Raw genomic sequence first — 25755 nt, forward strand, 5'->3', positions numbered from 1 at the left:
AACTCTAATACCATTGGGGCACCAGCAACTCATTGTTCTTTTGGTTGTGGGGAATATTTGCTTTCTGATCTGTGTAAATGACAGGAAGGTAATTTGAAGAAATTCCCAAATGAATATGGCAGCTGGAAGCAAAGCATCAGCTCATCATGGCTAAATTAATCTGTTAGCCAGCAGCAGTTACTCTCATAATCAGTATTGCATCACAGACCATACAGAGATCCAACTGGAGCACATGAAGAGGAGCCCTCATTAGGAGTTGTGATGGACATATGAAAAGAGGCAGGTAATGTTGAGGAGCAAGGTGTCGAGAGTTTCATTGTTCTTCTCTTTTGAGGAAAGTATTACCTTCAACTCTGCTATTCTTGGTTTTCCAAAGTTTACTGTTTTTTATTGTAACCAATGTTGTGATACTGGGGAATCAATTTAACCTTACTGTAAATTAGTCTTTACATAAAAGGGTGTGATGGGGTGGACTTGGCCTAGAGACCCCCTGCTGGAGGCCTCAGGGTACTGTCACACCTGTCCCAGAAAAGGAGCAGTAGAGGAGTCCTCAAAGCAGCCTACACTGGCTGCAAGTGAAGCAGCCAATCAGGGCCAAATAAAGAGGAGCTGCAGAGCCATTCAGTTCCTGCCTGGAGTCAGAGAAGTGGAGTTGGTGCTCCTGGATGGCCAAAGGGAACTGCAGCACTGCAGACAGCTCAGACAAAGAGCTCCTGGCGGTCTGCTGGGCCCAAACACAAGAGAGCCCTGAAATAAGGGTGAAGCTTTGGTGAAGGCCGGGGCCACAGAGAAGTGGCACAGGGAACTGAAAACAGTTTTTTAAAGGGAAACAGTGGTGCGTGGCTGCTATTCTTAGGGTTCCTGGACCCAGAGAAGTGGGCAGGCATCGGTCCTCCTCCCCCATAAGTAGGGCCCTACCAAATTCATGGTCCATTTTGCTCAATTTCAGAGTCATGGGAGTTTAAAAATTTCATGATTTCAGCCTATTTAAATCTGAAATTTCACGGTGTTGTTATTGTAGGGGTCCTGACCCAAAAAGGAGTTGCAAGGTCATTGTAGGAGGGATTGCAGTACTGCTACCCTTACTTCTATGCTGCTGATGGCGGCAGGGTTGCCTTCAGAACTGGGCAGCTGAAGACCAGCAGCTGCTAGCCAGGAACCCAGCTCTGAAGGCAGAGCCACCATCAGCAGCAACGCAGAAGGAAGGATGGCATAGTATTGCCACCTTTATTCTGCAGAGCTGGGCCCTCAGTCAGCAGCTGCAACTCTCCGGCTGCCCAGCGCTGAACGCAGCAGTGCAGAAGTCAGGGTGGCATGGTATGGTATTGCCACTCTGACTTCTGCGCTGCTGCTGGCAGGGCACTGCCTTTAGAGCAGGGCTCCTGGCCAGCAGCTGCCGCTCTCCAGCTGCCCAGTTCTGAAGGCAGTGCAAAAATAAGGGTGGCAATACTGTGACCCCCTCGCCCCCCCAAATAACCTTGTGATCCCCCTGGGCTTTTAGGTCAGGACCCTGAATTTGAGAAATGCTGTCTCCCCTGTGAAATCTGTATAATATAGGGTAAAAGCATGCAGAAGACCAGATTTCATGGTCAGTAACATGTTTTTCATGGACATGAATTTAGTAGGGCTCTACCCATAAGCCACAGGGGAAGTGGCCAACAATTGGATAGCAATAAACCCACGGAAAGGAAAATGAACTGTTAAGAGGCCTAGCTGGCGATCAGGGACCAGAACAGACGAAGAGGGCAAAACCATTGTCTCCAGGAAGGAAGCCCAGGGGGTACAGCTCAATACAAGGGCCAGGACTGTTTAAAGACCACAGATGCATCTGACCAGAAGGGCCACTCACAAGAGGTGAGTGCCATATTGTTACACAGGGTCTGCAGCCCTTCTCCAGAGCTTAGAGCAGAGCAGAACAGAAAAAAAACCTAACCAAACAAAAAAACTTCTCACTGTGGTACAAAGGCAGCAAGACTAGGACGGATACACACATACAGGGAATAATTTGGGTGCCACCAATTGATCAGTTGTCTGTGATCTCGTCAGCACAAGTGACATCAGCCAGGATCTCCTCCCCAGCCCCAGCACAGGTGTAGGGTGTGTGGTGGGTCAGCTGGGAGTAGGGAGCAGAGGGGCTGCGTCAGGGAGAAAGAGCAGTCTGGGAGCCACTGAACAAAGCTCTTTGGGGTCTTGCCTGCTTCACTCAGCCAATTGTCCACCTCAGCTGCTCTAAACCTGCCAGGTGCCACTCATCTCACATTTACTTTTGATGTCACACACTCCCTTACACATAGGTGAAGGGAGAGCAAAATAGGAGTGGGATGCCGATGGCTGCTCCTTACCCCACTGCCAGCCTTGAACAGTTGTATCCTCCTCCCTTCCCACCAAAAAGGTGGGAGGCAAGAAGGGAGCAGCCACTCCACAGCTCAGCTCTGGTAAGCCCAGACCACAGGGAGAGGAACTTCAGAATCAATAACCCCCTGAACCTTCAAAGTTGGTTGCTGCCAAGGACTCAACTATGCCCATTCCAGTTTCCTCAACTCCTCATATACTGTTCCTAGCTTCCCCATCTACTGCTATAGCCACCCTAGCTGTATCCAACCCCCTGTATCGCTGCCTCCTCCCTAACTCTCCAGTCCTGTTCCCTCCATAATTGCAGTCACCTTGTCACGAGCCTTTGGCTAGAGCCTATAAGATAACATCAAAAAATGACATTAAAGAAAATTAAAGTTACAAAGTCAAGCACTCAAAAGTTAGGAAATGCCACATTGAAGGTTTTCTATACAATATAAATCTGGGCCCCTTGTGCATATGCATGATACAGTCTTTAATTACATGTGCCTATACCATAATTACATGATTAGATGCTTCTATCCACAGGATCCCGCCTCATTCAATGCACTGGATGGACAGTGACCAGAGAATGAATCATGGATGGATGATGAATGAGACTTGCCTGTAGAACTCCTTCCTTTCACAGGCAGTTCCTTTTTATCAGATGCCTAATTTGAGACCTGGGGTCTGATTTACAGCAGTGCTGAGCATTCACAACTGCAAATGAAGTCAATGAGAACACAGAAAATACTATACAGTAACTCCTTGCTTAACGTTGTAGTTATGTTCCTGAAAAATGCTACTTTAAGTGAAACGATGTTAAGCGAATCCAATTTTCTCCATAAGAATTAATGTAAATGGGGAGGGGGAGGAGTGTAGGTTCCAGGGGAAATTTTTTCACCAGACAAAAGACTATTTTATCTTATATTATACACATACACAGTATAAATTTTAAACAAACAATTTAATACTGTACACAGCAATGATGATTGTGAAGCTTGGTTGAGGTGGTGGAGTCAGATGGTGGGATATTTCCCAGGGAATACCTTACTGCTAAATGATGAACTAGCACCTGGCTGAGCCCTCAGGTGTTAACACATTGTTGTTCATGTAGCCTCACATTCTACAAGGCAGCACAAATGGAGGGAGGGGAGTTAGCATGGCAGAGAGAGACAGAGACACACACTATGTGTGTGAGAGAGTGAGAGAAACATGCATTGCCCCTTTAAGTACACTGCCTTTAAGTAGATCAGCAAGTTGAGACAGCAGCTGCTGCCAGCAAGCTCCCTCTGTCCTGAGCCCTGTCGTGTGTCTCTCCCCGCCCCCCCGCCACGCTCTGTGGAGATGGGGTACAGGAGCGGTGGGGCAGGAACAGGGGAGGGGGACACCCTGACATTAGCACCCCTCTTTCCCCCCTCCCACCACATAGCAAGCAGGAGGCTCCCAGGAGCAGCCCCAAGGCAGAAGGCAGGAACAGCACACAGCAGTGGGGGAGGGACAGCTGAACTGCCCAGCAATTGATAGCCTGCTGGGCAGCCAGTCCTCCCTGGTTCCAAGCCCCCACCAGCTAGCTATAACAGGCTGCTCTTTCTGCAAGCAGTGGACAAAGCAGGCGGCTGCCAAACATTATAAGGGAGCATTGCACAACTTTAAATGAGCATGTTCTCCAATTGATCAGCAACGAAACAACGCTAACTGGGATGATGTTAAGTTAGGAGTTACTGTATAATGCTATGTATTCTGAAAAGAATCAGGTCATAAGCACCTCAAAAGCAGGCCTACAAAATTGGGACATTTAACCTTACTCTATCCATGTGTTTCTCATTTTCAAAACAGAAGTCATAATACCACCTCACATCAGAGGGGTTTTGTGAAGCTCATTCAGTGAGCACTATCCATCCTGCATACTGAATGAAGCAGGGGGATCTGTAGAAAAAAAAAAAAATAGTATGACTGTAATTAAAAAGACTATCATAATACTTAAGCACAAGGGGGGCAAATTAATGTTGCACAGGGAACCTTAATTCTAGCACTTCTTAACTTCTGCAGGCTTGACTTTGTAACTTTAATGTTCTTTTAACATAGTATTTTTGACATCTGTATACCCTCCTCCCCACACCAGCTGAGAAAGATTAGGACTCCTGCCAGGCCCTAATGATCTCTCCTAAGCTTAGTAGAAATAGACAATTTATAGCATAGTTCCAAATGAAGAGAGTTTATAGCTTCTGATATTTCACTTTTCACAACTAGATCATTCCAGTTAAGCAGATTTTGTCTCCTTCCTGTCTTTTGCTTTTTCACATAAAGTGGCAAAAAAGTTAGATTTTGGGAACAGTGGAAAACATCAATTTTTAGGATGCTGTAACAGCTTGCATTTTTGCAGGGTTGGGGTTAAGAGAACTAGACCCATCAGTTATTAGGAGAGCACCCAGTCATCTAAAATACCCACCAGCAGAGAACTACTTCATATAAAATAATTTAATTCTACTTTCCTAATGTCAGAAAGTATGTAGTCTTCAAAATGTAGTTAATTTCTTATTCAGAACATGAGGATAGACTTCCCCTTTAAAAAAACCTGAACGCTAATTTTGCTTTCATCCCAGATGTTCTTTTTGTTTCCAGGATGGGGCATATTTGTGGCCCTTATTAGTCAAAGAATGGAGAAATTTACTTGAAGATTTTCTGTGATAATCTTAAATAAAGGCTTCCCTGTGTTAAAAATAATTCTTGCAAAAGTGAGAGCTAGAATGATGCCCCTCTAGGATTCAAATGGTCAATATTATTCATCTATAAATAGATTACTTTGGATACCTTACTGCACTTTTCAGTGTCTACTGTGTGTGAAGCCCTCCATTCACAACATGGGGGAACTCCCCAAAAAGCAAATACAGCTCTGGGACATGATTGGGATTCAGTAACCATATAAATCAAATACAAACTGAAAAAATTTAGAATTTTCCTCAAAAATGCTCTGCAGCAGGTAAATCTGCTTAAGACTGCCTGCTGCTATGAAGACCCATCATATCTGGCCATGGCACTCTTACAGAAGAAATATCAAGACTCAGAAACCATCCTCAAACCACTTTCACACAAAGGGCCAGCTTCCTGCAAGACAAAACCAGCTTCTTCCAGAAACTCTGCAACATTAACAACCTTCCTCAGAACTCAATCCTTGCCACTATGGATGTCATCTCCCTCTACACTAGTGATTCAAACTTTTGTACTGGTGACCCCTTTCACATACTTGCATCTGAAGAAGTGAGGTTCTTACCCACGAAAGCTTATGCTCCCAGTACTTCTGTTAGTCTCAAAGGTGCCACAGGACCCTCTGTTCCCTTTCACATAGCAAGCCTCTGAGTGTGACCCCGCCCCCCCTATAAATATATAAAAAAGTGTTTTGAATTTAACAACATTATAAATGTTGGAGGCAAAGCTGGGTTTGGGGTGGAGCTCATGACCCCCCACATAATAACCTCACAATTCCCTGAGGGGTCCTGACCCCCAGTTTGAGAACCCCTGCTCTACACCAACATCCCTCATAATGATGGCATCGCTGCCTGCCTCAAATGTCTACAGGACAATAGACAACACTCAGATCTCCACCCTAAACCCATCAAACTCATTCATTTCATCCTTACCCATAACAATTTTATATTCAACAAACATTTTGTCCAAAACAGGGGAACAGCCAGGGGTACTAGGATTGCTCCCCAGTGTGCCAACCTCTTCACAGGCCACCTTGAGGAAGAATTTCTGGACAACTGCTTCATGAAACCAATGATGCACTTAATATATGTCAATGATATTTTCATCCTCTGGACAAAACACCCTAATCTCCTTCAGATTTCCACCATAACTTCAACCACCACCACCATCTGTCCATTATACTCTCTGGAACTAGCATCAACTTCCTAGACACCATTATTAGCTTCAACAATGGAACCTTACAGACAAGAAACCTATACCTACCTTCATAGATCCAGTAACCACTCCAAGAATTCTTATATACAACCAGGTACTCAGACCACAGAATATGCTCTGAGGAGAAAGCCCAGGATACACACCTTAACACAATTAAAACCACCTTCACCAAACAAGGACATGCCACCAGAGAAGTAGACTGCATCACAGAATGGGAAACCCACATATTCTGAGAGAACCTGCTTAAATACAAGGAAAAAAAAAAAACCCTCCAGCTGCACCCCCTTATTTGTCACCTACCACCCTACACTGGAAACTATACAGGGTATCATTAAATAACCCTTATTCTTTCACCTCCTGAAAGAAATCTTTCCCAAACCCCCTCTTCTGGCCTTCAAAACAACCCCCACAACCTCATCAGCAGCTCTCCACAAACCAGGACCTACCAAGTCAGAGTGACACCAGACCCTGCCAGAACAGATGCAAAACCTGCAGACATCAATACCACCCCCACTCCCAAACACACCTTTCAAGATCAATGGGTCCTATACATGCCTATCACAACATGTGGTGTACCTCATCCAGTGCACTAAATGCCCCAATAACTATGTGGGTGAAACAAAAACTGTCACTATGCTCACAACTGAAATCACACACATACAAAATAAAAAAGACTAATCACCCGGAGGCAAACTCTTTTCACAAAACGATCACTCTATATCTGGTCTCAGTCCTCATCCTCAAAGGAAACCTGCACAACACCTTCAAAAGACTAGTCTGGGAATTTAAATTCATAACTTTGCTAGACACTATTAAGTTTGTTTTTATTTATTTATTTTAAAGACACTAGATTTATGGCTCATTACAACAACAATTTAAAGCCACTAACCTTCCTTTTTTGTCCTATGATTGCAGAGATGTTAATGGGCCACTTAACATACATTCTATGGAACCATTCAAGGTGAACTACTTATGCTAAATAATCTGTTCCACCTTATATTTAGCTGTGACACGCTAAGGACATGTCTACACTAGAGACTTTACAACAGCACAGCTGTACCGATGCAGCTACACCACTGCAAGATCTCCCGTGTAGTTGCTCTATGCCGACGGAAGTGAGCTCTCGTGTCCACATAATTAAACTACCCTCAATGAGCAGCAGTAGCTACATCGGCAGGAGACGCTTTCCAGGCCGACATAGCGCTGTCCACACTGGTGCTTCTGTTGGTGTAACTTATATTGCTCAGGAGGTGTTCTCCCCCCCACACTCCCCACTCCTGAGTGACACAAATTATACCAACAAAAGTGCTAGTGTGTAGACATTGCTTTAGTATCCCCTTCCCAGACCTGAATACCACTTCTGTGAGGCTTGAATTGTCTCTTTCACCAGTAGATGTTGGTCCAATAAAAGATTATGTCACATATCTTGTCCACAGCTATGAAGGCAGAACTCATGGAAACTTCAAGAGCCAGGGCATTCCCCTGCTGTCAGCCAGTGACAAGTATATCCCCAGACTGAAGAATCTTTCTAATGGATGTGTGGATCTTATGATAAAGAACAAGCTTCTAGAAGAATCCCAGCTGCAACCCTAAGTACAGAGTTACTTCATCAAAATCCCAACAGCACTGTGGCCAGAATACAACTCTTTAGGAAAATGCTGTATGCTTCTGGTGGTGTTTGTCCATGTTACCACATAGCCCTAGAAAAGAACATTATCTGAGAAGAGCTGGGGAAATCTCACTATATAGTGTCCCTCACCCATATCTAGCTACAAAGCAGGTGCAGGTGGGTCTGTGTACACAAGCACACGCACACGCCTACCTACCTCTTGGAGGCTGCACAGCCAAAGCTACAGAGAAACAGATGAACAGCTACTAGAGGGAGCATTCAAGACTAGCACAAGATATATCCCTACAGATTTACTGCCCTTTTTTTTTTTTTTTTAAACTGTAATTCCTATTTCAACTTCTCATTATGAAACAAGTCAACAGTTCTGATCAGACAGTGACTGGAACGTATTTTACATACCACTGCACTGTCTCTGTTCTCTAGACCTTTGTACGTGTTGCATACCAAGATATACATAGTCTTAAGACAACATCCATTTCCCCAGAATACCTCATAATGGTACGGAAGGACTCTTCCTCCACGCCGCAGTCTGGGTCTGAGAGGCGGCTGATAATATCCGGAAGCAAGTTGTAGATGGCATTACCCTGCACAGGACACACAAAATGATCACATGGCATATACTCACAAAGGAATGAATGTATAGTTTGGGACAAGCTAGAGAACAGAGTTTCCAATTTAAATGGCCTGTCACCAGCCCCAGTGATTTTTGGCATGGCTATGTTCATCAGCTTCTGGAGGTGGATCTGTGTACACCTACACGTGCACACACTTCTTGGAGGCTGCACAGCCAAACCCAGAGAAATAGATGAACAACTACTAGCGGGAACATTCAAGACGAGCACAAGAAATACCCCCTACAGATTTACTAATGGCCTAAAGCCAGGATCAAAAGAGGTTTTGAGGATGGAAGCAAAGGAAATGACACCCCGCTTCTGGGATGGAGGACTTCAAGGAGTTGACACTGCAGTCTCAGAGACAGCACCAAACTTTCCCCACTTTTCCTTTAGTAGAAGATTTAAGGGAAACATATCTTATGGGAAAAGGTTTTTTCCCCCCCTACATTGAGCCTTGATAACCCTCTTACTTTGGGGGAAACCTTAGCAGGAGAAGCAGAGTCATGAGTTATTCCCTGCTGGCCTGGCAAAGCTTGATACGCTTTCAGCATAAGTTTATTAGTGTCTTTGGGGTCAAGCAATTTGGATTCAGAATATTTGAGGAGGCTGTGTCACTGTTACTCAACCCAGGAGAATCTATGAGAAGCTTTATTTTTCTGGCAGGAGAGCTCAAGGAGAACGGAGGAATCCTAGGGATCATTTGTGTCCATAATAGGGAGCTTAATTCCCATAGGTCCCCATAGTGATAGGTGAAGGAAACCGTTTGCCAGTCAACTGGCTCTCTCACGTAGAGTTCCCAGAATAATTATAAAGGAATAATTTAGTGACTAGTGTAACAGCATCTAATTCAGGAACATGAGTTTCTGGGCAGGCTAGCAACCCCAGAGGGACAGACCTGACCTGACAGGGCCAGCAATTACCATGCTCAGTTAAATGTGCCCAAACACTGGCTGACCAGTTTCAAAATAGCACTGTGGAATCCCCTTTGGACAGTCTCGTGAATGCCCCACAGGCCCCACCTTTGTACCCATTTGGTGCAGACACTGGGGACGCTGGATGTCACTTAGCTTTCCTGTGACTTGATTGGTCACAATAGACAGCATCAGTCTATCAGCTGGCTAGCCTCATAGTGCAGCACGGGGAGAGAGAGCACATGTAGGCCAAATGGACATTGCTACTAAAGTTCTGTGTCAGCAGCATAGAACGCAAACACACCTACAGTGGAGGATCCATAGGGACACTACTTGAAGAAGAATAAATAAATACTTTGATTTCAAAAGGCTTTCTTGAGTCACAGTATTCAACACTAGTCACAGCTCCTGAAGGGAAGACTTGCAAGGCTTAACCCAATCAAACTGGATGAGAAATCATGGTTGGTATACAAGGGGCTATAGTCCAGGGATCAGTCAGAATGGGAGAATCACATAATTCCTCTCCAGGAAAGTAAAGGCTTGAGGCCTACAATCTGGAGGGTGTGCACTCAGAGATACCACAGAAGGGGATCAGAAGTGCAGCTAGCCCTGAACCCATGATAATAGTGGAAGTAGTGGGATGAATGTGACAGTGGTAATTTGCAGTAAGTGACAGCAGTAAAAACAAGTATTAAGGAAAAGGCAAGAGAAAAAGTAGCTTAATGTTCTTTTCAGGAAGAGAGTAAGAAAAGATGGTCAGGAAAATCAAATATGAACAGCTCACAAAAAAAGAAGCAAGTGGACATGTGCAAAGAAAGACAATTAAAAAAAACCCAAACACACCACCTGAAAAAGGCATTGCTAGTCAGTCTGCAGTATCTGGAGGAAAAACTGGGTACCAGAACTGTGTGGAAACTGGGAATGACCCAGTTCTCCAGTTGAAACAGGAGAGTCCAAGGAGAAAGTTCCCAGTGGAAGGCTCGGGCCCCATCCCAACCGGGCTTCCTAACAATCAATCCTTGGAGTGGGAAAAGCTGCAGATAGAGAGAGAAACTGGAGTATCAGAGACTTGCTGATTGTGAGGAGGAGAGAACTTAACAGGAAAAAACATTCCAGCTGGCAGTGAAACGGCTTTGAGAAACACAAAACAGCAGTGCCTGCATGAACTAGAACTCAAGAGATTAAAGGGACCAGAAATCTAGTGAACTGATAAGTAGTTATAGAACACAGACCACCAACTCTGGAGAGAGCAGATAGGCTCAATTGTTGTCCCCCACCCCCCCAGCAGCAGGGGATTATAGACACTTCTCACTGCCTTTGAAAAGGGTTGTGATTTGAACCAGGCTCTCCCATGTGGATCAATTCCATTTTCTTACCCTCTTACAAAAAGGCACAAAAGCCTACAGCCAAATAGAGGGAACAGACTGTGTGGACAATAGACAATTTAAAACAGCCTTGAATTTGAACAGTTTCCAGAAGATTCCAGGAAAAGATTTCAAGGGGAGAGAAGGGGTTCGGGAGCAATTTGTATGGAGGAAACTAATCAGCTGAGGGGGGGTGGAGGGGGAGAGAGAAGTTTGAGTGCTAGTTGCAGCCTGCATGGAGGTAAACACCTACAGTCAATTTCCATGCACAAGCAGGTCTGCTAACAGCTGTGGCACAGAAGCAGCTAATTGGGGTTGTGAGCCAATTCTAGAGCTAGTATAGGAGGTGCCAAAATACCAAAACAAACAAACAGTTTCAGCTGCTTCATTAGCCTATGTTGGTACTGTAACCCAGTAGTTGGATGCCAGACCAATTAATTCTTTCTGCATGTGAAAATAATGGAGACAGGTCTGAACAGGGAGCCTGAGGCCTGGAGAACAATCAGTGAAAACACAGAAAGCAGGAATCCAGGACCCATTTAGGAACCCCATGACTATCTTAGAGGTAGGGGAAAAACCTTAATTTACAGGGTAAGAGGTTATGGCCAGGAGGAGGCTACCAAGCAAGTTCAGAGAATGTGAGCTTCTGAATGGAGAATTAATGACTAAACATAGGACTTCCCGAGAGCAGTGCTGACCCACTAGGGAATCACATTTAATGGGGCTGAAAGCAAGATTGAAGAGGTAGGCTCTCAAGACTGGCATCCTTTAATAGTACTGGATATGGGTGTTCAAAGCAGTTTGTCCTCTGGATCCAGATTCAAAGTAGTGAGCACTTGAGCCAGTAACTGAAGCTCCCAAACAAAGATACCTGAAACTTCCTTGGCACACTCGACACAGGGAAAACCAAATGGCACATACTCACAGAGAAGTAGGTGTGGGCACCAAGAGAAGTATGCAAGTGGGAGGTACTCCTCCTTTGGAGGAGGAGTTAATGTGTACATATGTCTGACCACATAGTGGGTAGAACTGGCTGAGAAGCTATTACTATCTCTGGAAATTCTGCTTCTTTTCAGGCTTGGTTCTGGCACACAAGGTGGAGCATAAGGCCATATCAGCAATGCATCTGGCTTTACCAGGTTTACCAGGCAAGCTGGTTAGACTGCTGGAGTTCCAGCATTGCTGTGCCCTGTAAGTGTGGCAGGTAGAAGTCTGCTTTAAGTGACAGCCACCAAGGTTGCTTAAGTGTTAAAGGCTAGATGCTGGAGCACACAGTAGTATGTTTGAAGAGGGAAGAAGAGAGAACACAGGGCAGAGATGAGGTACAGGGTTGGTGGTAGCAGTTACATGCGGTGGTAACAAAATCTCTAAGATTCAAAGACCAAAATGGACCATTGTGATCATCCAGTCTGATCTCCTGTAGAACACAGGCCATATAGAGAGTCAATGTACTCTGCAGTCGATGGATAGTCACTTTCAACAATATCAGGATTGGCACAAGGATGGTTCTGAGAGAGTGTCCTTCTGGATTTATACAGTCACCCGACAGCACGAGAGGGGGTCCAGGACAGACAGTCTCCTTGGCCACGTGCAAGACAGCTTGGAAACTAGCACCCTTCTCCAGAGCTCCTCACTCTTTGCTTAGATCCCCAGTCCCAACAACCTCCTCTCCATCTCCACACCTCCTCACTGGGATCCTCCCTAGAATCCCTTGCCATCCCTCACCTTGTTGGAAAGTTCGCTGAAAAAATTCCGAGCCAGACCCACAATTTCCTCTTCAGGGTCAATGAGCAGAGCAGCCATCTCACTCACTTGCCCCTTTACTTTCACCATGTCTTTGAGAATCAGGTGGGTCATCACCAGCCCAGCTGTCTGCCTCACACCTTGACAGGGGTCCCGCAGCCTAAGAGAAAGATTCAGTTACACAGGGAGCCAACAGGCCATCTGTCTCCCACCCAAAGAGCCAAGTCTCATATTTGTTCAGGCCTCCCCGCCACAACCCTTAGCTCTCAAAATTCCCTCATCTGCACAGACCTCCATCCTATCTCCTGAAACCTGGGTTACTGTAGCTCCCTCGCCTTATTAAGAGGCATTCTGCCCCCCTCCTCCCCAAATCAGCTGTTCTAAACCCTCCACTCCCAGAGGTGCGAGAGGAGGCTTTACCTGGCATACAGATGGGGGGTCCAGGGCTCCACCAGATTGGGGAAGCGGATAGCTAGGTCTCCTGCTGCAATCATGAGATTGGATCTCACACCTGATAGGGTGGATTTCTCCAGCATGGTAAACAGGAGGCGCAAATGAGAGTCACAGAACTCAGCACTGAGGGAAGACAGGGTGGGGACAGAGAAGACAAAATCAAGACTCAATTTTTAGAGCTTCAATGAGAACAGAGCCAAGGGCACTGTCATCGTACTGTCTCCAGAGAAGAGTGCTATGACTTGGGGACAAAGTCACTTCTGACAGATGTTGCTTTAAGAGGTTAGGCTGGGGAGAAGAGAGGACTATGGCCACAAGGTTGGACATTACCTGACCATGCAGAGTTTACCAAGGGCCAGTGCTGCAGCAGCTGAGAGTGCTGGATCATTGTAGAGCCCAGGGTTATTGCAGATCTTGAGCACCAGGGGAATAAAGGCAGAGAGCAGCTGCTTCCCTGCAGTGGGGAGAAACACTGTCAGATCTGAGAGAACATACCACAAAATGTATCTCATTTCAAAGGAGACCACATATTTAGTCACAAATTACTTAAGAGTCCACACAAATTTGATGTCCAACTACAGAAGTGAGGGGACAAGTGCCATCAGAAAAATTCAGAATCATGAACCTGATGTTATAAGAAATTCACACGAAAAGGAAATTTCCACAGCATTTTAAGTTTCCTGAAGGAATAATGTGTGTGCCTCATGCTGGTTCTCTCACACACTGTGTCCACTCTTTAGGGTATGGCACATAAAGAGGTACGGACTGGAGGGGAACACTCCCATCTCGGGGCCACACTCACCATCCAGAAGCTCTGTGTCACAGATGTTGCGGATGAGTTCTGCCTCAGTGTCATCAGCTGAGGCACCTACTAGGCCCAGATCCTCCTCCATGGTGGTCTCATTCTCAATGCTCTGTGCAGAGGGAAGGAAGAAGTTATTGAACAAAAAAGTTACAGGAAAGACTTTGCAGCGTACTAGCACCTTTCATCACAAGGTCCTTCCCTCCAGGGTGGGATGTGGGCACTGATTAACAGCAACATGATAAAGGCTTACAATATCAAACGCAGGGAGAATTCAAACCATTTGCCCCCTCTAGTTTGAATAGAATTATGATAGTGGGGGAGAGATCTGTCAGTTTGTATTTCATGATATGGCAGCATTGATGAGGGATTTAAAGAAACAAGTCCATGCGACCTCTGATCAGCCAAGACAAACTGGGCTACAACCAGCATGAGGGCCTGGTCTAATACCTATAAGCAACAATGGATATGCAAATCCAAAAGGCCAGTTACTTTGATTGATGAGGAACTTATAAAAACAGAAGATCAAACTGGTCTTGCTTTATATGGAGGACACAGTTTACCATTTCCTCCAGATGGTACTCTGGAATAAACACTCATGGGGAAACATCAATGTAACCTGACCCGATCTGATGATAAACTATAAACACTTGGGAACTGGATAAGCAGGGTGCATGAGGGATAAAGAGAAGAGTTTTCTGGACACAGCAGAGTGGAGGCTTCTGATGATGAGGAAAACTGTATATATGTTTTGCAACTTAAACTAGTGGAAGTCTCCCTCACTGGGCTTTGCAAAATATTAGAGTAGGTATGATATATTAACTGTTTTTGTTCTACCACCATTTTCTCTATTTTTAATATAGCTTGTTTAAGAAAACTACTGTTGTATGTATAATTTCACAGGCTGTTCCAAAGGAACAAGAATCCCTCAACCTCAGAGATGCTCCAGAAACTCCTTCAACCTTCAGCACCTCCCCCACCACTTAGTCTTGGTCAGACAAGGCACAGACAAAAGACCTCTGCCACTGAAGTGCATTTCAAAAGGTTGTGTCAGGTGAACACAAAAAAGAAGCCAAAAGGCCAAAGGTGCTGGGGAGTGCCAGTGCCAGGAATTGCATGGGACAGGAAGAGAAGAGGGGACCATGGTCAAGACACCTGGGTTCATTCTCCTTCTCCCTCACCCCCCAATCCCAAACTCAAGGGCATCAGGGGATCTTTAGTGAACATGAGAGGTCAAGACCTCAACTGTCTCTGATCTGAAACATATAACAGTGCCCTCAGCACTTTGCTTGAGCACTGGATCAGTACACTCTTGAGAGAGAGAGAGAGAGAGAGAGAGAGTCAGTCTTCTTAAATGTTGTACAAGGTGGATAAAAACTGAAAATTCAACTTTTAAAAATTAAATAGTAGTTTATACAAAATGAACCTGTATTTACATTAAATATGACAACTTATGTTAAGACCTATTCTTACTATAACACATTAAAAACATTTAATTTAAAAATACAAAAAATAATATTGAGCAGTACACGTTGACTGCCAAGTTTAAAAGAAAGTCAAATCACTGAACCGGAGGAAGTCATTCGCTAAGCACCTGGAACAAGTTTGTTGAAATGCTAAACTAAATTTTGAAAGCAATAGCCTCTTCAGAGAGAATTTTTTCATTTCAGATTTATTCAACAAGTTCAGTTCAATGACTAGTTCATTCAAAGTTAAAAAGCCAATGGGAGTTGAAAAAGTAGGAAACCTAGTTTTTCCCTTTCCAGACTATCAATAAGAACTAGGTGAGGATGAGATCTACCAATTCTAAAATCTTGAAGAATATAGTGAGCAGAAACAAACAATTACTTCAATTCACTAACTACGGAGGATATTTCATTTGCTTAATAATCAACTAATTTTAAATGCAAAACATCTTTTAATAACCTTTTTTCCCCTCAAAGTTTTTCATATGTATCCAGTATATTTAAAGTAGATTTAACTAATAGAATAACCATTTAAAAATGCTATTTTTGTGCATTTAATTAAATTTGAATTTCCAGCCAAACAGAGCTTGACACAAATCACAAGTAAAAAAATTTAGTAAATAAGAAATCATAAAATCACTGTATTCTAACATAATGCATCTTCTCGGTGAGCAAAAAGAAGCACTAAATTTAGTGTGAAGGCTATAGCAACATGTTTTAATGGTTACCACCAACCAATGATAATCAGCCTTTTTTTAGGAAAAGAACTAAAAAGTTCATATATAAAACAAGATTTAAAAAAACCAAAACCCACCAATAATTTAATCCAAGGTTTCCTGCTTGCTGATTTAAACTGTGATTAGAATCAGTGATTTAAAATCAATCCACAGTGGTCTTGCACACCACTCCTTACAGAACAGTTCCCTTAGAAACTTGCTGGAGCAGTGACTGAGGAGGAATGGGCTATGCATATGAAGGAGCTCAATTCTCACCTTGGCACTTTGCTCCTTGGTGCTGTTGACAACATGTTTCTTGGCCTCCTGCTCCTCCCCAAGGACACGGCGCCTACGAAGCTCTGCACTCACTGCCCGCTCCAGATGCACAACCTGTTGTAAGGCCACATTTCCCACGAGGGACAGCAGATGTGTCAGCAGGAAGGTAGGGAGAGTGTTGGCACCGCCGAGGACACTGCTTGGAGAAGTCCCTGGTTCTGATGGGTGGAAAAGGAAGGAGTCAAAATTCATAGAACAACTTCTCTGGACTTACATTCCATTATTATTATTATTAATTATCAGCAAGTCTCAATGACTCTGCACCCCACCTCTACACCTTTGGATATCCAGCTCACTACACCCTCATCCTCTTCTAATCCAGCTTCTTCTGGAGCCGCTTCACCAGGCCTCCCTGACCTACCTACCCCAGGGGCAGCTGGTTGCAATGCTGCAGGCTATGGGAGCAGACCTCCTCCATCCACCTCACCTGCTTCCACCCCTTGTGGCTCCTGAAGCCTCTCCAGAGCCTGTTGGCTACAACACAGCAGAATTTGGGCACATATCTCCTCAGGCCCTTCTGCTAACTGGTAGATGAGGGTCATTGCTGACTCCATGAAGGGGATCCAGAGTGTGCTTGGCTGGGCAAAGCCTGGTGAGTACAAAAGAGATCCACATGTTACACAGGACAGACATATCAACACCTACCCCATACCCTGCAGCTTCCTTGACCTCACCTGTGGTCACAGCCTCACTCAGGTGTCTAAACAGCTGGTGTGTCTGCGGCAGCCGGAAAGGAGCATGGTTCTTCCCCTCAGCTGGCTGTAGAAAGAACCCCGGAAAGATGGGTAACCTTAGCTTACTCACAACCTCCTCTACCCTCCTTCTCCCTCCCTCTGTGTTGCTGAGGGGCTCATTCTTTTCACACTCATACTTCTAGATACAAATGTGTTATACTGATGCTAGAGCCATCCAGAATGTTTTGGGGGAGCAATTCTAGAGTCAGTTGAGAGCCCAAGCAATACAGAACAAAAGTGGTTCCTGCCCCTTTCTGAAGTTACAGTGGTCACACTGCATCATGCAGAAAGACTGCAGCTATAGGCCAACAAAGGAAGCTTCCAAACCAAGATGGCCAATCCTACTTTTGAGCTTGTTCTATCAGTTATTCCCTTGGAGTACCACTTGATCCTGCTTTCCAACCAGGTGAACAAGGATACATGCTAAGACATGTAAATGCTGAAAATATTCTAATGCTATTATATTAAAATCAATAGAATGCCTTCACCTGGAGTACTGACACCAGTCCAGGTCATATTATTATAAGGATATAGTAGACCCTCCCCCTTGCCATTTTGGGGGCTTGAAAGAAACAGTTTCCACAGACAGCAGCACAGAAGCTGGACAAGTGAAACCAAATGCCCATTCTGTATGCATGGAACCTGGAGCTGGGGAGAGAGTAAGCTGGAAGAGAGGAGTTATTCCTGGGCTGGGAGTCTGACATACTTGAACAGCCAAGCATGGCCAGAATAGCATGAGCATATCTGGAGCTGCCTAGATGCTCAACTCACATAAGCATATTGTTTGGGTATGGAAAGTAAGAAAATCAGTTTCCAGCAGTGGGAGATATAGCCTCAGTTGCTACAATTATATTCCTACAGTCACAATCCAGGTCTGGAGTATCAATGAGGGAGGGAGGAAGGAAGAGCTGCTACGAGCATTCAACCATCTGTTGCCCTAGTTCCTTCCAGAAAGCTGAGCTGCTGAGAGAAGCTGTGTGCTGTGGCACAGAAGTAACCAACTGGGGCTGTGAGGCTAATATAGGGAGGAAAGTTTGGCACTAAAACACTGAGTTTCTCAAGGCTTCATTTATGGCATAGGTAACCCAGTCAGTCTCCAGAGCAGAGAATTCTATTGCGCATGAGAAGTAGGTAGACCAAGTATTTCTATTCACTCTTTAATGTATGAACAATTAAGTTAAAAAGACAATCCATTTTAAAAGATAAAAAGCTCATTGTTCCATTATATTGGGGCCAAGGCTTCAGATATTCCTATCAACATATAAATGTTGAACTGTTTTTGAATATCAGTTTTAAAAACAGACTGAAAACCTCTCTCCGCCAAGAACTTAAGTAGGGATAAGGAATTTATATTTCAGGACATAGGCCAACTTATAATGGAGATTAGAGGAAGCAGTTTTCCCTGTGGATGGGCCACTTCTCTAAATGAACGTTACTTACTTATAACTGGAGTTCTTCAAGATTAGGGATGTAAAAGGTTAACCGGTAAGCATTAGGCTTACCGGTTAATCAACTGTAACCGTTAACCCTGGCAGCCCTGTGCTGGGCTGGAGCTCCGGGCTGGGTTGAAGCATCTCCCCCCAGCTCCGGCCAAGCTGGAGCAGCCCTGGCGCCACCAGGCCTGCCGGAGCTACCTCGGTTAATGGTTAACCGATATAATTAACAGTTTAACTGGTTAAATTTTTTAACCAATATTTACATCCCTATTCAAGATGACTACATATTCCTGCTTATTGGTGGAACCTTCTCTACACAGTACCTGTTGGGGTACACATGCACCACCACCCTTCCACCACCACTCCCCATAGCATTCACAAACATTCCAAGATCAAGGCTATATTTGTGTGTATGACGGGTTTGGTCACAGAGACCCCCTTGGGACTGTCACCTGACATGCTGGAATTACCTCTGAGCCCATTTTCCCTGCCAGCTTGGGACTCCAGAACCCTGCCTTGTTCAGCCAGACACGCTAGCCTGCTGCAACAAAAACCCAGGTCTGGTCCACGCTCCCAAAGCTGCAGTCTTTAACCAAAAACTGATCAGCAGGTCACCTATCTCCAGCACCCAGTCACCCAGCTCCCAATGGGATCCAAACCCCAAATAAATCCATTTTTCTCTGTATAAAGCTCATGCAGGGTCAACTCATAAATTGTCCGCCCTCTAGAACACTGATAGAGAGATATGCACAGCTGTTTGCTCCCCCAGGTATTAATCACTTACTCTGGGTTTACTAACAAACAAAAGTGATTTTATAAAGTATAAAAAGTAGGATTTAAGTGGTTTCAAGTAATAACAGACAGAACAAAGTAAGTTACCAAGCAAAATAAGAGAAAACATGAAGTTTAAGCCTAATACATTAAAAAACTGATTATTGGCAAATCTCACCCTCAGAGATGTTTCAATAAGCTTCTTTCACTGACTAGACTCCTTCCTAGTCTGGGCCCAATCCTTTCCCCTCGTACAGACCTTGTTAGTTCCAGCAGGTATCTTAGGGAAAAGCAGGGACTCTCTCATGACTGGGACCTTTTTGTTCTGTTCCACACCCTTTTATAGCTTTGACAAAAGGTGGGAATCCTTTGTCTCTCTGGGTCCCCACCCCTCCTAAATGGAAAAGTACCAGGTTTAAGATGGATTCCAGTATCATGTGACATGGTCACATGTCCTGTGAGACCCCAGCCTTCATTCTTCCAGGGCTGGCCTGTATGTACCCAGGAAGGCTTGCAAGTAAACAGAGCCATTCACAACCAATTGTCCTAGTCAATAGGAGCCATCAAGATTCCAAGCCACCATTAATGGCCCACACTTTGCATAATTACAATAGGACTTCAGAGTTATACTTCATATTTCTAGTTACAAGAATGATACATGCATACAAATAGAATGAACACACTCAGTACATTATAAGCTTTGCAATGATATCTTACAAGAGACCTTTTGCATAAAGCCTATTCCAGTTACCTTATATTCACACACACAAGCACATTTCCATAGAACATTATGGAATACACACACACCACCCTCTATCACCTCAGTTCCTCATACCACTGATTGGGGGGGGGGGGGGGGGGAGGGGAAGAGAGGAAGGAAAGGGGACTTAAGGTATGACTGAGAAAGGGGGGAAGGCAAGTGGAAAGTGCAAGTATGCAGGCATCTCAAAGAATTCCATTTACAAGTAATCAATCTTAATTTCTTCAAGGGGCTCTGGATACATTCCCACTTACGTTTAATTTGGAAAGCAGTGCTAAGAATTTAGGAGATGGACACAAAGTCCTAATTAAATAACAATTGAAGAACAGCTCTACCAGACCTAGCATTTGCTCTGGAAGCCAAATCTAAAAGTATAATGTTTAGTAAACGTATGAACTGACTTCCAAGTAGCAGCTTTACAGATTTCCCCAACAGAAACATGTTTAAAACCAGCAAAATATGATGCCACTGTCCTAGTAGAATGAGATCTCACACTAGTGGTCAGAGAAACTGCTGCTAACTTATAATATTCAAGGATACTATCTGGAAATAGTTTGAAAAGACACTTGATAACCCATATGATTCTTAACATAAGGAATAAAGAACCCAAAAGACTTCCTAAAATTTTTATTTCTATTTAAATAATACATTAGAACTCTTCTAGCATCTGAAGTATCTAAAGCAGATTCCCCAGTATTAGCATGTGACTTCTGAAAGAACACTGATAAATTTATTGTCCTATGTGAAACTCAGATGCTATTTTTGATAAAAACCTGGGATCAGGTCTAAAAACCATCTTATCTTTATAAGAAAGAAAGAAAGAAAGAAAGGTGGGACTGCCATCAATGCATGAAATTAACTTACCCTTCTGGCTGATGTCATAAACAAGCATAAACACAATCTTAATAGATAAATAAATAACACTACGAAGTACTCAAGAAGGGTCTTCATAAGCATAGATAAGACCAAAATAAGATTGCATGTGGAAACTAGGTCCCTGAAGGGGGAATACATACTAGATAACTGCTTTAGAAATCTTTTAATCATATCATGCACAAACAATCTACCATCAAAATAAGACAAACAAAGCTGCCAAGCACACTCTTAGATAAATTAGATAACCGCTTAGACTTTAGATACAATTTTTATTCCTTATGTTTTGGAATAGTTAATTTAACTGGTGACTTAGGCCTGGTCTACACTACAGGGAAAAGTTGATCTAGCTATGCAATTTGAGTTCCATGAATAGTGTAACTCAAGTAGACGTAGCTTAGATCTACCTACCGCGGGGTCCACGCTACATGGCTCCCGTTGACATAGCTTTCCCATCGACTCCCCTTACTCTTTTTGATCCAGTGGAGTACAGGAGTCGACAGGAGAGTGATCTGCCGCTGATGCATCAATCACCAGGTGTTGATCCCCCGGTAAGTGCAAGATTTCCCCCCCATCTCCAAAAGACAAATCTAGCTAATTTCAAGTGATAATATTTTCTTGTACAATGTTTTCTAGAGTAAAGTGATATCCTGTTCCTTGTTGGTTCACAGTGTATTAGTCAGAGTCCAATAGTCCAGGCCTGTTCGATGAACAGTCTGGAAATCCAGATGAAGAATTCTACATGCTGCTTAGACAATAGGTCTAGAGACAAGGGTAGTAGTTTGTACATCTCCCCTGACAGTAGGTCTGTATACCATTGCTGATCCTTGCCAGGCTGATGTGACCAGGATCAGCCTCCTCTTGTCCAATCTTATCTTCAGTCCAGTCTTATCTTCCTCACCTTCTGAATTAATGTAAAGGAGGGAAAGTATACAGAAGGCCTTCTCCCCAATGCATTAGAAAAGCGTCTGAGATGGGCTGACTACTCTTGGGCAAAAAAAAATATGACACTTTGTTATACCTGCTTGTAAAAAAGAAAGATTCATGACAAGCTAACCCCAACTGGAGAAGCTCTCTGTATAAGCAGGTCCTTTAATAACCACTTGTGCATCTGAGAGCTTTCCCTCAGCTGAGCCCGATCTACCAAACACTCTCCCCTGTTAAATACAAAGCCATCAGATAGATGTCTCGTGGTATGCCCCAATCCCAGACTGGTTGCCTCAGCATACAGAGCTGAATCAGCAAGTCTTTGCTTGACATAACCCAGCCATTGTATTGTCCATCACTATCTGCATAACTTTCCCCCTTAGATGAGGAGGAAAAGAAGATTTGAGAGCCAGATGAATTGCCCACACTTCTAAAACATTTATGTGCAGATTCTTTTCTTGGGACAGCCAGTGATCTCAAAACTGTCAGAGGGCTTAGTGAGGTCTCCATTCATTCATTGTCTGACGCATCAGAGGTTATTGTGACTAATGGCGAGAGAGGACTGAACAGAACTCCCTTCAAAACATCAGTTCTGTTCATTCACCACATCAAAGAATCTAAAATGTGCTGTGGCATGGTGACTAGCATATGAAGTTTATCCAAGCTTGGTTTGTAAATTTGAGCCAACCAATTTTGCACTGGACTCAGAGACGTTCAAACCGAACGACATAAGTAGTCACTGCCATATGACCCATCAGACCCAAAGTGAAAATTAATATCTGGGTTTGAGAACTACCAATCTTCAGAAATCTTTCCTTTGAAAGGAAAATCCTTCCTGCTACGGAGTTCACCACTGATCCTATAAAGATGATTGTCCGAGTTGAACAGAGAATAGACTTCTTGACATTTGTAAGCAGTACTAAATCTGTAAGGAGAAGTTTTAAACTGAATGAGTCAACAGATCTGTGCACAAAGCCTACTTTACCAGCTAATCATTTTAATATATGGATAAGCGAAGACACCCTCTTTTCTAAGATATACCACTACCTCTGAAAAAACAACAAAGAGTCTGGTGGCACCAGACTCTTTGTTGTTTTTGTAGATACAGACTAACACGGCTACCCCCTGATACTTGACTACCTCTGAAAGGCACTTTGTAAGGACCCTTAGCACCATAGAGAAAGAACCCTAGGACCTCAAACTGAAGAGGTCGGTCCCACGACAAAACAGAGGTACTTCTGATGACTGAGCTGAATAGAAATATGCATCCTAGAGAGCTTTGAACCAATCCATGCTTGAGAGTGAGGGAATGATCGAGGCTAGGGTTAACATTTGGGACCGAAACTTCCAGATGAATGTGTTTAGCTTCCTTATATCTAAAATAGGGCAAAAGCCCCATCTTTTCTCTGCATCAGGAAATAACTTTAATCCCATAGATCTTTGTGAACTTCATTTATAGCTCCCATCAGAAGCAATCCCTGAACTTCTGACAGAAGAACAACTTTGTGAGATGGTTCCCTGAAAAGGGGAAGGTTGGAGGAACTGAAAGGAGATAGTGTTTTGAACTGTATTGCATAATCCTTTCCAATTATTTCTAACTGACCAATGAAGTAAGCCTCCAATTGCTTGCAAAATGGTCTGGCCTGTCTCCAAACAAAGGGTAGAAAGGAATTTTGCAAGTTGGTCCTCAAATCTCTACCCTCACATCAAATCTACAAGCCATATTCAATGAAGAGGAGAAAGCCGATTGCTTCGACTTAGGTCCGGGCCTAAAAGACTTCTTTTGTTGAGACTGAGAAGTAGTAAGTTACTGGTGTTGCAGTTGCTGTTGAGAAATATGAAGATGATTGTGGATAAAATTGCCTCCTGTAGTGAAAAGCGGTAGATGGTTTATATTTTACTACTAAAAGGAGACCAAGTGATATACTGCTCTATCTGTTCTCAATTTCTCCAAAAGTTTGCCCCCTTTTCTTACTAAACAGACCCTCAACCTCAAAAGGAAGATCTTCAACTTTAAAATCTAGCATCCACAGCCAATGAAGATCTTAACCATACATGTCTACAGGTGACAGCAGATACTAAAGCCCTAGCCACAGAGCCAGAAGTATCAAAAGCAGCCCTGAGGACTCGTTTTGCCACATTTTGAACTTCTAAGAGGATAGCATTAGCAAATTTCCTCTGATAATTCAATTCTAAAACAAACACAGTCATTTCCCCTCCCCCCCACACACACAGGTGAAACTGGTAGTGGGACATTACGGTTGGTAATTGGCTACTCTTTTCTCTTCTTCATCACTGAATATTACTTTCCTTGGAAAGGTAACGTCTTCCCTTCTCTATCAACAACAGTATGGACTTGACCAGACCTAAATCTGTTACTTGCTGTTGAAACTATCAAAGAATGTGGCATAGGGTAAATATGGAAATATGAAACTGCCCATGTGGGAGCTCACAGTTTGTCTGCCTTCTTAGAGATGGACTGGCAGGAAACAGGAGCAGCCCAAACTGCTTTAGCAGGTTGAAAGTGTATCCAAAATAAGCAGACACCATACTTCTCAAAGCTGCTCCTCAGATATCAAATACTGGAAACAATATCTCTTCAATAATAGAAGGCAAGTTCAAAGTAGATGCCATTCAGTCCACCAACTCATGGAATTGTGATTCATCCTCTGAAGGAGACAAAGCAGAAACAATGCTCATATTTTCATCAGGATACAACTCTGGTGGATTTGCAACTGGACCCAGATGTTCCAGGAGAGGGACCAATTCCTCTTCTTCCTCAGAGGATGTGTCTGGTACTATTGTTTGGGCTGAAGATGGATCTGGGGACATTGGATCTGAAAAGATCACTTTGACTGGATCCTTTTCAGCTAGGGCCTCACCACCCGACCCATACTGTGGATGATCCAAAAACCCCAAAACACCTCTTCAGGTGGGGTCCAGTAAGGCCATGTTGCCCAGGACTGTCAGTCTCTCCAGTAATCTGGAAACATATCTATAAAATAAGGATATACAAACTGTCCATAAGGTTACAGGAAAACAGTTCTAGGTGGAACAAACAGACTGTTCAGGTCTTCTAAATCCATCTTGATCCTCTTATAATTGTAGGTCTGATTTCAGAGCCACAATGGCTCTTACCAGGGATAACAGCACTGTTGGGCAGGAAGGGGCATAGAAGAGAAATGAAAGGCAAAAAAGGTCTGTCTGGTGACCCAGCAGGAGTCATAGGAGAAGGAAGAGGGAAAAACTGATCTGGGGAAAACCTCAAAATATCCTCTCTCCTACCCACTTCTCAAGAGTAGGGGATTTAGATCTTGCAACCATCAAGGTCCTTCTCCTCCCGATGAATAATCAGATGCAGCACGGTGAAATGTCCTCTTTAGATCCAACATCAGTGCTGGGGTTACTAAAAACATATGCGTCACTGGATCTGGGGAAAGTTTTCTGTCTGTAATCCTGGACTTGCACGGGGATTGCGGAACCACCTCAGCTCTTTTAGCCATAAAAACTGTAGAAAACAGATTTGAATCTTAAGGATACAACAAAACTGATCCACAGGACCTGGCACTGCTAATATTGGCCATTTTCTACCCAGACTTCTTCTTTGGAATGGAAATTAGTCAGGACAGCTTAAATATAGGTTCCTTAGCTGCAGTCTGAACAGATGATGCCTTAGCAGTTTTCATAGAAGGACCCATGTCACAGGGTACTCCACTCAGCATAGGTGGCACCTCCTCCTGGCTGCTCTGGGGAATAGCTCTCTTCCCAGGTCCAATAACTCCCCTTGTGGTCTCTCAACCCATCATCTTCTCTCTCACTCTGTGGCCCCCCTCTCACTCCAGGACCTTCAGCTTCCTCTTTGTAACTTGGCCTGATGGCCAAGTCACTGTGAGGTTTCCCCCTTCCGGGCTAGTTTTACTGGACCTGCTGTCCAGGTACTGCCATTCTGTGACTGGCTGGTAGG

At 43.9% G+C, this 25755-nt stretch overlaps 1 protein-coding gene across 3 annotated transcripts in view; it reads right to left on the reverse strand.

The window, feature by feature from the left end:
• The window catches only part of NCAPD2 (non-SMC condensin I complex subunit D2), a 70977-nt gene that overhangs the window by 19892 nt on the left and 25330 nt on the right, over positions 1 to 25755 (reverse strand). For all 3 annotated transcript variants that reach the window (XM_054042123.1, XM_054042131.1, XM_054042140.1), the window contains exons 19-26: positions 16965 to 17049; positions 16718 to 16879; positions 16231 to 16448; positions 13773 to 13884; positions 13301 to 13424; positions 12938 to 13093; positions 12500 to 12677; positions 8375 to 8469 (exon numbers count right to left, since the gene is read on the reverse strand). In XM_054042123.1, the coding sequence (XP_053898098.1) occupies positions 8375 to 8469; positions 12500 to 12677; positions 12938 to 13093; positions 13301 to 13424; positions 13773 to 13884; positions 16231 to 16448; positions 16718 to 16879; positions 16965 to 17049 (1130 nt within the window). The remainder of the gene's footprint in view (positions 1 to 8374; positions 8470 to 12499; positions 12678 to 12937; positions 13094 to 13300; positions 13425 to 13772; positions 13885 to 16230; positions 16449 to 16717; positions 16880 to 16964; positions 17050 to 25755) is intronic.

The sequence above is a fragment of the Malaclemys terrapin genome, chromosome 1, assembly GCF_027887155.1.
Source record: "Malaclemys terrapin pileata isolate rMalTer1 chromosome 1, rMalTer1.hap1, whole genome shotgun sequence".
NCBI lineage: Eukaryota > Metazoa > Chordata > Testudines > Emydidae > Malaclemys > Malaclemys terrapin.